The following is a 12,980-nucleotide window of genomic DNA, read 5'->3' as shown; positions in this document are numbered from 1 at the left end:
CTGGATATGCACCTAGTTAAAATGAGCCCCAAGCCTCAGAAGGACTCCATGTGGGAGACTTATGGCACAGCAATACGGTCCTTTAACTCGGGAAATTAAATGTGTGCGTTCAAGCAAACACATTACAGGTTACGTTTGCTGGGCCATCACCTCCCTCCAGCCTCTTGCAGTATCCAGCAACCTTCCTATCACCTTGGTGCAAGTTCACTTTGAATTCCTCTACATTAGCACCTTAATGTCAAAGAGTGATTATGAGCTTTTCAGTGGCATTTTGTGTTTCAGCTCCCCACTGGCTACCTTTCCATGATAATCTGTAGCTATTAACCCGCCCTGCTGCATTATTTTGATTCCCTTATGCTTTAAGCAACCCACAGGTGCGTTTGACTGTTTTTCTCATGGCTCTCTGTCATCCAAAGGATAGGGTACAAAACTCGATCACTCACTCATAAGTGCATTACCAACTTAGCGCCCAGCTATCTGACAGACAACTTCACCCGAAACACCACAGCACGTCCCACCAGACAGCTCAAGCCCACTGCATGAAGGTCCCCAGGTTCAAGCTTCAGAAAGCTGGAGGTAGCAGCTTCCGTGTCCTGGCCACTAAACTGTGGAACACACTAACACTTACCCTAAGAACAGAACCCTCCTTACACCAATTCAGAAAGAAACTCTAAAACATGGCTTCTCTCGAATTATTGCTGTAACCGTTGCTTCCTTTCTCCTCACTGCATGAAGCCACCCACAACTTTTGTACCATATGTTACTGTAAATAACTCGCTTGGTATCATTGTATCTGTAACAAGCTGCAACTGTAAAATTCATGTGTAACCTTTGGCATCATATGTAACTGTAAATAACTCGCTTGGTATCATTGTATCTGTAACAAGCTGCAACTGTAAAATTCATGTGTAACCTTTGGCATCATATGTAATTGTAAATATCTCAACTTCTTTCATTGTATCCAAGCATTGCGCCCAGATGCCCCAGGGCTCGGTGCGCTATATAAATAGAAACATTATATATATAATATATATAGGGAAGGGAGCTCCAAAACATCTTTTTGAAATGGTCCCTCACTAACCCCGACCAATTTTCAGGCAAACCTGCAGTTTCATATTGCTTTGTATTAACGTCTCCCAACCCACAGAATATTAGCCCCATGGTCCCTCGTTTTCTAGGTATCGATGAAAACGCTGAAATGCTTCCATGTGCGACACAAGATTCCATTCTCGGCAGGGAGGCTTGTGCTTTATATAAATCGGAGCCCATTGGTGCCGACTGGACCATCATTGTTTGCTGTCTCAGCTGGGAGGCTGTGACTTAATGGGCATGCAGTCAGGCCTACCCCAATGCCCTGTTTTGGGCAGATTTTGGGTAATTACCTTTCTTGATTTAAAATAGTCATATAGTGCACCTTTTAGACATGGATGCCATCATGGCTGAATTCATCAGACCGCAACTGTGCGTGCACATGTGCACAGTTACCCTAGCGGGCCATTGGTCCTTGTCCGGCTCACATCCTGAACACTCCCTTACAGCAGAAACGACACCTAACAGGGAAGCAGAGTCCAATTGGATTCAGATGTGCCGAGTCATCCATGAAATTAAATCAATGCAAAAAGGAGTCCAAAAACATGAAGAACCTCCCAGCATGAACAAAAAAATAGAGGCTCGAGGAAACTGAAAGCTTCCCTATGGGATCCAAATGACAGAATCCTGACACACCAGCAGTCCAAAGAACTGTCTAGAAAAACAAACCGTGATATTAATAAAAAAAAAGTGGGCGGGGGGATTCCAAGAAACTGGCGTTCTTGTCTACGGAGCAAGTTAAAGTGGATGGGGCGAACCCGAGTAATGAGAATAAAGGCTCCATTAAAGATTATATGAATATGCCAGATGCTAACAGGGATAATTACAGCATCTAAGTGCCCCGTCTACATACTCAGACTATCAGCCCAATATATTCCCTGGCACAGTTACAATGTTACCTACAAAAGACAAGAGTGTCTATAGACTTGAGGAAAAGGAAGGGGTCAGTGCTCTTCTAATATAATGCGTGAAGCTCCAAGTAGTTTTGCCAACCTGCCTCTAAAAATAAAAAAGAGGATTAGATCTGGGGCAATAATAATTCTAATTGGTTATTTATAATGCGCTTAATAACCAGAGGGTTTTAAGTGCAGACCCGGGGATAAAGCCTGTGTTGCCCCAAGTTGTGTTGCTTCCAAGGCGAGCTCGTTGCCCCTGAGCTAGTCTCCCGGCCCCAAAGTATCTGCGTGGAACAGTTATTTGGCCAAGAGGAACCTGTAACTCTAAACAGGCAGACTATCCTGAGGTCCCGAGACTCAACAATTCCCTCTAAAGACATTCAGCAAGTAAAGTTTCTGAGTTCCGGAACGATAGTTCTTGTTAATTTTACATCGAAGCCGATTGCTTCTATAGTGCGGGAAAAGGCTTCAGCTCTCTTGCCCCTCGGATATGAAATGTACATCCTGAGAAATGGAAAAATGACAAATATCAGACCTCAAAAAGGCCCTTCAATTCCAAAAAAGGGGGAAAGGGAAAATATCAGGCCATGGAAAGAATGACCCAGACAGCAGAATGGTTGAGGAAACCTAGATGTACAGCAATACTCAAAAAGACGGCAAGCCACGTACTGTGAACAAGGAGTTACATGGTTCAAGAAGAGATGGTCAGCTTTTGACTCGATACACCCAGTGGGCCAACTTATCCATCTCATCATGGAACACGGGGGCCATAGCCATCTGGGCAAGACCTTCACTTCTGATGTCAATTTCACGCAGTTTGACACACGCCCCTTACAAGAGACGTGGGTTGCTTGATACGCCCATTTTAGATAGGTACAAGATGTTCTTGTGCCAGCAATAAGGGGTGATCTGGGGCAACCAAAGATGGGTACCACACATCTATTAAATGCAATTTGTCCTGTAGTTGCAGCCTTTGGACAGTGGTGGGAAGTCACATTTTGGCAACGGCCATTGAATGGTCAAAAATAATATGAAGAGAGTCAACAAAATATTGGTGGCAACTATTTACTGGAATCCGCAGGATATTTCAACAGAACATTTCTGAACTTTGCGTAATGACTCGTTATCAGCCTGGTTTGTGTCCTCATAGGGAGACCTAATAATTGCTGGGACGTCAATGCAACATGCATGAGTAAACATACGAGAGGGCCGTCAGGTGGTTCTAAGGATTCGAGGGACGGAGAAGAGGCAATAGTCAAACTACAGGGGGATAACCAGGTTAAATGGGCGTATGAGGCAAACCTGCCTAACCTCTGGATTTTTCCCAGAGACTCAGGAATTTTAACCATTTCTCTGGGTCTCGGGGTGGGGGGGGGGGGAGGGAAGAGACCGGAATCTCAAGAATTTTGCTGTTCTTTCTGGGGGCCTGTCAGATCCTCCACCCGATTGGCTGCCAAAGACTGCTGCCGGTAGCCAATCGGGTGGAGGTTTGCGCGGAACCGGAAATGGTGCAAATGTGCCTCCTATGAGCCCGTTGTTGGGGTGGGGGGCAGCTTTCACTGATTGCTTTTTTTAAGAATCCTTGCAGGACTTCGCCACCACAGCTTCCTGCCAGAGTGTGGCTTTGTCTCTGCAGCAATGACTAACGCTTCCAGCACATTGGCAATATGAATGCAGGTGAAGCAAAATAACACGCGTTTATTTTACTTCACCTTTAATTCTTTTTTGCCGACTTTCAATGGAACGTGCGTTTCTTTAGCTGTTGTTCCATTTGCCCAGGTTAGGGTGGACTCAGCCCCATTGAACCACAACCATCAGCTTTGCAGGCTGGACAACTCACCACTGCACTACATAACCTGATGAAAAACAACTCAAGATGAAATGTCCAATTTCGGTACTTCAAAATTCAGGGAAACCCTTTTGTATTGGTTCTTGGAGTTTACATGTGCACATTTTAACGTTGATTTTATGGAAGGCGAATGCCTTTTGTCCTATGCAATTTGGGTGGTTGTGAAAAGGCAATGTAATGAAATATGCATATTTCAATTTGAACTGCACATTTTTGACATCACATTACACCAGAGTTTACCTTTTTGACATGTGGGCGGGGCCATGGAAAAATGGGAAGAGTTTTGTGTGACTGTGGGCGGGGCATAAATCTCAGGATTTTTGATTTGAAATGTAGGCAGGAATGGTATAAGGTCAGATATGACAGCGAAAACCAGCTGGCACAGGGGTTCCGCAGCTTCTGTGCTAGACTACGCCTTTGCAACCCCCAAGATATTTGAACTGTGTCTGGACCTCATCATGCAAAGAAATGAGGTGAGTAGCCACACCCCGATAAAAATCTCATTTGGGAAACAGGATACTCCCAAGAAACTATTTCTTGATGGTGTGAAGGCATCATGAAGCAAGACACAGACAACAGATTCAAAGTCCAAAACAAAATGGTTTATTAAATCTAATGTCAGGATGGTTGTCGGCCTAATTTGTCCTATGCTAAGGTGGGATTTCCTGACCTGAAGAAAACTAAGGAAAGTCAGAGTTAGAAAGTTTATTTAAACATCTGTCTGTGTCCAAAACCTATCCTTGCCTTCACAACTAAACCTAAACAATGTGTTAGAGATGTCAACAACAACAGAAACAGGGATCAAACAAAGTTCTGAGCTTCTTCCAGCTCGTAGTTTCCTTCTCAGCTCCCCTTCCCCAACTTCAAGAAAGTTCCACAAAACTCAAGATAACCTTTCCCAAGTTCACACAGTTCCACAGCTCCTTGGGGTTCCCTTCCCCAAGTTCAAATAAACACAATTACAAAGAAAAGGGGTCTTGAGGGTCCTCACAACAACACTGTAGTTCATCAAGCCTCGGGTGTTCCCTTCCACAAGACTCCAACGTATCCACTTATACTTGGTTTCAAACTTCCAATGTTCAACACAACTCCAGGTCAACTGGACACTCCTTCTGGATTGCAGGAATAGTTCACATAAATCCTTCTTGGTTTGTTTCACAGTGTCTTTATCTTCCACCACTGAGGGTTCCCTGGTCTATGCATAGTTGTCAGACCACACGGCCGTCCACCCATCACAGGTCGCGCAACCAGGAACCCTGGGCTCTTCAGCCCACATAGGTTCTTGCCCCTGTGTGCAGTGTCACATTCACTTACATTCTCCTCGTCGGCCTCTTTGCTTAATGTGCAGGGTCATACTCTCTTGGCTTTTCCTCGTTAACCTCTTGGCTTTGCCATAATGTGTCACACAACTTCTGCCAGTCTTGGGCCTTGCCACATGGTAGTTATTCATAAACATCACTTGCCTTTGTCAATTCACTTTGTGGTGGTCTTCATTTATTCCCCACCTTTCTGTTAGGCCATTTCTCGTGTGTGCTCTTTTAAATGGGCACTTTCCCCCATTTGCCTTTAATAATCTCGCAGCTTTGCCCACAACATTTTCATTCAGTTTGGTATTCAGTTTTTGCTTAATATTTCCTTTACTAGTGTTCACGACTTGTTTAATTTAAAAAAAATGTTCGCTTCATTATCCAGAACTATGCTCAATTACTTTCAGATCATTCAACATTCATAATTATCTTATTTCAGTTTGTTCGGCGTTCACAGAATACGCGGCAGCATTAGCGGAGCATTCCAGACAGGGTTTTGCCTCGATTCCACTTACTGATGATGTGCGACCGCTCTCTGCAGCTTCTCCGGTTCTCCTTCTGTGATCCTTCCGGATACACGAGCTTCGCCTCACTTGCGGCGGCCACCGAGTGCTTCCCTCGCTCTCCCACTTACTGCAACAGCTGTCGGCTTCGGGCACAGCTCAGCCTCCTGCTGTTGCTATTGGCAACCGGAGCTCTGCCTTAGATTTACGTTCTGCGCTTGGCCTAGGAGTCGCTCTCCTATGGACTCGCACAGCTCCCGGTCCTGACTCTGATTTGCTTCTCTCCGGCCTTCATCCCCTCCTCTTCCTGCTAGCACACAGCTCTCTCACCTTGGCATGCAGCCCACCCGTATACTCCCTCAGAGTATCAAGGGCCCACAGGTGTGGGTTAGTAAGATCAATTGCCTGACCTCTAGTGAACTCCTTAGTGGGACATGCTCATCTTCCCCAATGGTAAGCATTCACAGTCCTCTTCTTCGTCTCAATACCAGAGTGGCGAAAATACCTATTGGTATTCACTACTCCTAGTCTCCTCTTCTTCGTCTCAGTACTGAGACGAGGGTCAAATGAGGGGAGATGCCTTACAATAGCACATAAAGGATGGGGAGGGTTAGTTTGGTTTTCAGAGGGTAAAGGGGGGGGTACCATGTCTCACCTGTGGGTACCCCACTCCCGATCCCCAAGGACCCTCCACGCAGGTGATCCTCCCTTGCTTCTCCACCCCCAGGGTCAGGATCCAAAAGTGATGGCCTATCCCTGGCCACCTGTGCCGAGGAACCAAGGGGAGTAGATGGGAGGACGCCCTCGGGTTTCTCACAGTAGCTACAGTTTGAATTTCTCATTGTGAAAGGTAGCTCCATTCTTATGGCAGAAGTGTTGTGCAAAGTGTCATTTGAGTTGTATGTAAAAGCAGATGCATGCAGGAGTGTGGCCACACCTTTGGCGAATTCCAAAAGCACGTAGCACGAGAGGAAAAATGCATTGGTTATAATCAAATGAAAGCCTCGAATTGGTACATTTGGAAAATTCTAATACACCTGGGTTGATAAATTGTGGTGGATATATTCTGCATGCATCCAGCTATCATTAAGGGACTACATGCAAGACCCCACTTAACAGTAAAGGCAGCATTCTGCAAACACCTGCATTCCCTGTAGTGGAACACATTCTACAATCGCCTAAAATCCATAACACGGTCAATCAATTGCAGCACCCTGGTCAATTGCCCAACCCTTCCAAGTGCTATACAACGGCTGTCACAAGAGCCCCTCTGGTGCAAAGTCTACAATCTGTACAATACAAAGACTACCCTCACATACTCCTCCTCCAAGAGCAGCACCTAGGTCGCCCTCCTGAATTATTCCAAGTGAATCCCAATGGCTAACCACTCAAGTATTCCAAGTGGAACATGTTGGCTGCCCCAATGTATATTCACAGAGCAATACCTTGGCTACACTTAAAAATCACCTAAAAGCTGACGCAATGGGCACCTTTCTAACGATGTGGTTCAACACATTGGCCACCCTCGAAAATACCTCCAGTGCAATACATTGCCAACTCCCACAATCCATCCAAGTGCAATACATTTCCTGCCAACCACAATAAAAGTAATTGCGACCCACTGCCCGCCCGCAAAATGCCTCAAATGCAACACAATGTCTGCCCTCCAAAATAAATCAGGTGATCTAAGGAGTGCAGCAGGTAATCTACACAATGGTGTGATTGAAGGAAGTAATGCCGAAGTGGCAGGGTTTTAATTGAGCGCAGTAATGCTCACCGCACGTACCATACATTAGTTGGAGGAAGTACGTTCTCGAAAGACACATCGGGTTGAATGAAAACCTTAACAAGTGCAACACATGCCTATTGAAAACTGAATTGAGTACAATCCATGTTTCTTGAATACCAAACGGAATGAAAATCTTACAAGAGAACAGGACTGTTACATATTAAGCTCAGAAATAAAACGAGTAAACCTATTACATGCTGCGTGCTAAAAATAAATTAAACTTTGAATCCAAGTGAAATCAGTATGTGCTGTATTCTAAGGTGAATGGAACTTTAATATTGAAACAAACAAAGGCATATTGGATACCGGAGAATGTGAAAACTGCATATAATGGAGAATGACATTCAAAGCAGAATTAACTAAAAGGTTGAAGGTTAGTCCAACACAGTTAGGACTTTTAAAATCCCACCATAAAAAGAAGGCACAGGAGTGGCAAAGAACTCTAAAAGAATACGGGATATGTTTGTGCTGCTGAAATTAAGTCTTGGGGGAAGGGAACCCTGAGACTTGAGACCTTTATTGACTTAAGACCGGAGTCTCAAGGGGCTTTTGTTTTTAGAATTGTGTTACTTGGATCTTGGGGAAGGGAACCCTGAGTATTGGTTAAACCTGTACCATCCTGAACTCAAAGGAGGTAACTTTGAGACTTTTGCAAGAACTGTTTTTATACTTGGGGGAGGGAGCTGAAAGGAAGCCGAGAGATGGAAGAGGCTCAGACCTTTATGCTGGACACCATTTCCTTTGGTTGCTGGCATCCCTACACATTGTATAGATTAGTTTTGAGGGCAAGTATAGGCTTTGGATACAGACAGACTTCAGTTGAACTCTTTGACTTTCCTAGGTTTTATTTAGGTAGGGAAATCCCACCTTATTATAGGGCAAGTTAGGCCTTTTCCCATCCTGACGTTGAAATTAATAAACCATGTTTGTGCACTTTTAATCCATTGTCTGTTGTGTATTTCTTCATGATGTCTTCACACTACACACATAAATGACTATCCTCTTACACACCCCCTCCAGCTTATTTCCCTAGTGTACATCTCTCCACCCACACACATGCCAATTAGACATGGGCGGCTAGCAGGGACTCAGCCAAGCCCTCTAACTGCTCCCTATGAGCCAGACATGCACCCTAGAGACAATTGCACCACAAGCCGGCGCCATCTCTAACACGCACTGTCAAAGCCAACAGGTTATTCTTTAGAGTGAGCATTCTCCAGGTGCTGCCATAATGGTACTACCTTGCCATAAAATGGCAACAATGGGAAAATGGTGCTAGAACCTGGGCCTACGAAGCCAGGGCCTGGCACGTCATGCATTGCAAGGTCAATAAGACAGTCTAACGGCCGATTTAGAAAAATGTTTTAACATGGGAAAGTCCCATTGAAAACATTTGTGTAAATCAGGCCCTTGATCTCAGCCGTATTTTATTTATTTGCATTTATAAAGCACACAAGCAGCCCAGAGGCATTGTGGCGCTTTAACATCGTCTATGGAACACTTTGTATAGGCGACTGTGAAAGCTCAAGAAAGCATTTGACCTCTAATCCCAATAAGCTCTTAACAGCATCTCAAATAAACAGGATTGCTCACATTTCCTTCACCGATCCTACTTCTAGGTGGCAGGATTAGGACTAAATTTTACCAGAAAAATAATATCGATGGGACCCAGGTGTTGATTCTTACACCAAGAATCACACATTACTTGAAATAAAATCCATATCCAGGAATGGGTGGCTAACTTTGCATAAATTGACATTTTCTCAATATTAGTCCTGATGAAGGGCATAATAAAACATAAGAATAATAAAGTGACTGAAACATATTTGGCGCCTTCTTTAGGCAACCCGTCAACCACAAGAGATGCAACAGACCACTTACATGCGTAACCTATCAAATTAAACCATCATCATATAAAACAGGGTTCTTGTGTGAATCCAAATGCATTTCTACACTTACAACATCTTTGCTAATTCGCGCTTTGTCGCTGTTAATTCCCTTGATTTTATTGCACAGATGGTTGTGTAAACTGTTGCGCGTGTCTTATTGTGAGAGCGCTAAATGCGGATTGATCACTGAAAGCTACACATTTACACAAATGGACAATTTTGCACCAACCTCTTAACATGCTCATTAACACACAAATTAAATATCTGTATGACTTGCAACCAATTTACAGACCCAAGTGCAATAATCACACCACTCCGTCGGCTATAGAGTGCATGGGGAAAATTCCTTTTTATGCAATTGGGGGCTGAGATTTTCCACTCTTTGGTGGTGGAGATGACGCCATGGAGACGGTGAGTGGGTGGGTTGGAGTGAGGTTGTGCATTCTCTACGATCCTTCGCTTTCTGCACTAGTTGTACCGTTCGACGGCAGGGATATGTACTTGTTCTGTTTGCGACCGCACAAGTGGTCTCAAATCCTGGTGGGCCACTTAAAGTCCTGAGGCTGGATGGAGAGTAGAGAACTGGTTTGGAAATCACCACTTTTGGGTTTCACCAATGGGTTTTGCCGGTATAAATTCAATGCTTGCACAGACACAAAGCTTCACCTATCATTGGGAGAACTTAGTTAAATCAAGAGCCCTTGGTGGGAGAAAACCCTGAATTTGAATCCCCAATCAGTCACTTACGTGGAAAGCCGGCAGGTGATGGGCAGGTTGTAGATCCACTCGATTGGTCCGTTTTCCCTTCTCTGAATGCCGGCAATGGCCCCGGGAGGCTTCTCTGTCGTGATCCGGTGCCTGTGGAACAACAGATACATTCAATTATCAGTGCAAGAAGGGGCGTACAGGTTAGGGGCACCCCTTTGTTTTGGACACCGACACCCACTCCCCTACGGATCTGGACCACCTCGTCACAGTGGCCGCTTCACCATGCTTCTAAGTAGCATTTATTATGGGGGCAAGCCCCCATATACCAATCTCCCATGGCCCCATTCTCCCCCACCCTCACTAATAAAGAACTCTAATACACATCCATTATCCCACGGCCACCAATAAAATGCCATGAAAAAACGTGTCGAAAAACTGTGCACTAAATGCAGTGAAATGGCTGTGAAGTGGTGGGCAGGTTCAATTCCCCCATCATTCTTCCATAGAAAAACCTTTCAGTTTGTTTGGATTATACTGCAATCCCTCCCCCCACAATCCCCCCCCACAGCCCCAAAAAGATAACCAAGATGTCATGGCAAAGGACAACCAGATCTTTCAGGTCTGCCACTGTAGTGTTGTGCCCCTTTAAAAGGAACGAGCCCCGCTAAAGACTTGTGCTAATGTCACAGGTCTGTGACCATGTGACCAAGTAAATAAAAGACAAGCGGTTTCCCGCTCATCAGTCAGATCCACCAAACTCCTGCTTGATGTGTCTTCAAGCCGTGCTGCGCCTGCAGCCTACCAGGCAGAGGGCCTGCCCTGCAGAGCCCTTCCTATTGGCATGGTCCCGGCGTGGCAACCCAGCCTCATGTCAGCCACAGCAGAGCCCCTGCGTGGCAACTCTGCATTGGTGATCCAGAGCCCTAGCGTGGCAACTCTGGCTCTGTGGGCCATGATCGGACAGTAAGCCCATGGTCCAACAGGGTGATCCCTGTAAGGGTGTATGTTGGCTGGGTGCCTACAGCAAAAACGTGCCTGGACCCTGTGCCCTGGGGGTCCAGACAGAACAGCTACTTTCTACATTTAACATCATACAAGTCATTAGTTTGTCTGCTTTACCACCATGCCTGGGACTCTTTCCTTGATTTGTGAGAGCAATATGGTCATGGCTTTTTAAGAAACATCCACTGTTAAAGCAATGGGCTATGTGCAGAACGGTGCCTCCTCTACTGGCACTTAGAGTCCAAGCTTAAATGTAAATATAGCCATTTATACCCACTATAATAAACCTCAGACATTTATTTAATGATGGGTACCAACCGAAAAACGCACCAACGCTCAGTGACTGGTTTCTCCGAACTGAAGCTGCCAACAGCACATCACAGCTCTCTTGCTCTTCTCCTGCTCGACCCCACTAACAAACCACCCCCCAACCCTCCTTCCATTGTAGATCCACCAGGGCGCCAAGAGGCAATGGAAGTGGCAACAGTGCGTGGTACAAGACCCAGTAAGATTAACATTACCATCCTGGAACCTGCTGTAGCCCCAGTGCTGGCACTTTTACCACAACAATACCACTTTAAAGTGCAACAATTACTTTCCTCCCATTTGAAATGCAGCAGGTTGACATGGGCTCTGGTTGTGACCGAGGAACAAAGTCTTCAAAGCTACTCAAGTGCCACGCTGTGGTGCTGTGGCAGCGCAACTAAAGAACCTGATTGGCCCTGGTGCCTGGCCCAAGCAAGGCTGGAAACCATCACAACAAACACTCTACCTCTTTTCTGAAAGTGTGTAACAATAACATTGACTAATGTTACTCCACTCCATAGTACTTCCTTCATCAACCTGAACTGCTGTGGAGTCGACACTGACAAATCCCTGCAGGATTCCTCCGTGAGGAGCTTAAGGTGAGAACGAAGAGGTCAGGGGTGGACAGAAGGAGCATGTACAGAGCCTAGAATCACAGGCATCCCTCCTGTTCTTCAACAAAACTATTCCATGCAACATTAAGTTGAAATTGTGGAATTCTATTGAATATTTTTAAATGTTGTTTGTTTTGTCGCCCCCAATTGGGTCTGCAAATTAAGATCATACAGGAAAAGATCAATTGAGGCCACACCCTGAAATATTCCAAAAGATAACAAGCCCTCCTAAAAAATTCTTACATAATCTCCTTGTTCTTGCGCGGCCCCCCGTACGGGATGAAGGGGAGGCTACCTGCCGCGGCATGATAGAAGGTCACCCCGATACTCCACAGATCCACGGTCACTCCGTAGACCTTCTGCAGAGGCTTCCTCAGCACAGCGCGCTCATACATATCGGGGTGCTGGAATAGGGCGACAGAAAGAACAGTTACACATAGAAATCCCAAAGTCCCGATATGCCCAAATTCCTGCTTCTTTGGACATGTCAATCTCAAATGATTTCAATGATGAGGAGCACCTTTCCAAACTGACACCATGTCCACCACTTAAAAAAGAACCAACACATGTACTCGGTAGAGCTTTCAGGTGCAAATGTTTCTTGTTATAATAGAACATTTTTCTGAAATGATCATCTTTCGGCAAGCCCACTTCGCCCTTTCTTACGGAAGGAAGTCACTCTTTAAAAAGGCCCCCAAAAAGCTCTCCAGAGTCCAGTCTCTGTCTCCCTTGTTGTCTCGCTCAAAATATTTGCACAGATCCAAAATGCTGCATTTGCCAAATATCCCCACCGCCCCTGCAGGAGCTTCATTAGGGATATTAGGATGCAATTCCTGCAATCGAATGAGGCTTGGGTATATTTGATCGAAGATATTTTACCTAATGGAGAAGTGACCAAATCTATACCAAAAATCAAAATTAACTTTTTCTGTTTAATGCGGAGGGAGAACCCCCCCCCCCGAAGCTACCCTTACCCCTCTCTACCCTAACTTTTACCCTTAGCCCACACCCCATCTATTATGCACTAA

General features: G+C 45.2%; 1 protein-coding gene across 3 annotated transcripts in view; it reads right to left on the bottom strand.

The window, feature by feature from the left end:
- Positions 1-12,980, bottom strand: part of IKBKE (inhibitor of nuclear factor kappa B kinase subunit epsilon) — a 169,277-nt gene that overhangs the window by 118,956 nt on the left and 37,341 nt on the right. For all 3 annotated transcript variants that reach the window (XM_069633177.1, XM_069633176.1, XM_069633178.1), the window contains 2 exons: positions 12,196-12,356; positions 10,070-10,180 (listed from right to left, as the gene is read on the bottom strand). In XM_069633177.1, the coding sequence (XP_069489278.1) occupies positions 10,070-10,180; positions 12,196-12,356 (272 nt within the window). The remainder of the gene's footprint in view (positions 1-10,069; positions 10,181-12,195; positions 12,357-12,980) is intronic.

Source organism: Ambystoma mexicanum, chromosome 13 (genome assembly GCF_040938575.1).
Source record: "Ambystoma mexicanum isolate Mex_15411 chromosome 13, UKY_AmexF1_1, whole genome shotgun sequence".
In the NCBI taxonomy this organism is placed as follows: domain Eukaryota; kingdom Metazoa; phylum Chordata; class Amphibia; order Caudata; family Ambystomatidae; genus Ambystoma; species Ambystoma mexicanum.
Note: the sequence above shows the minus strand (reverse complement) of the source record. Positions and strands in the feature narration are given on the sequence as shown.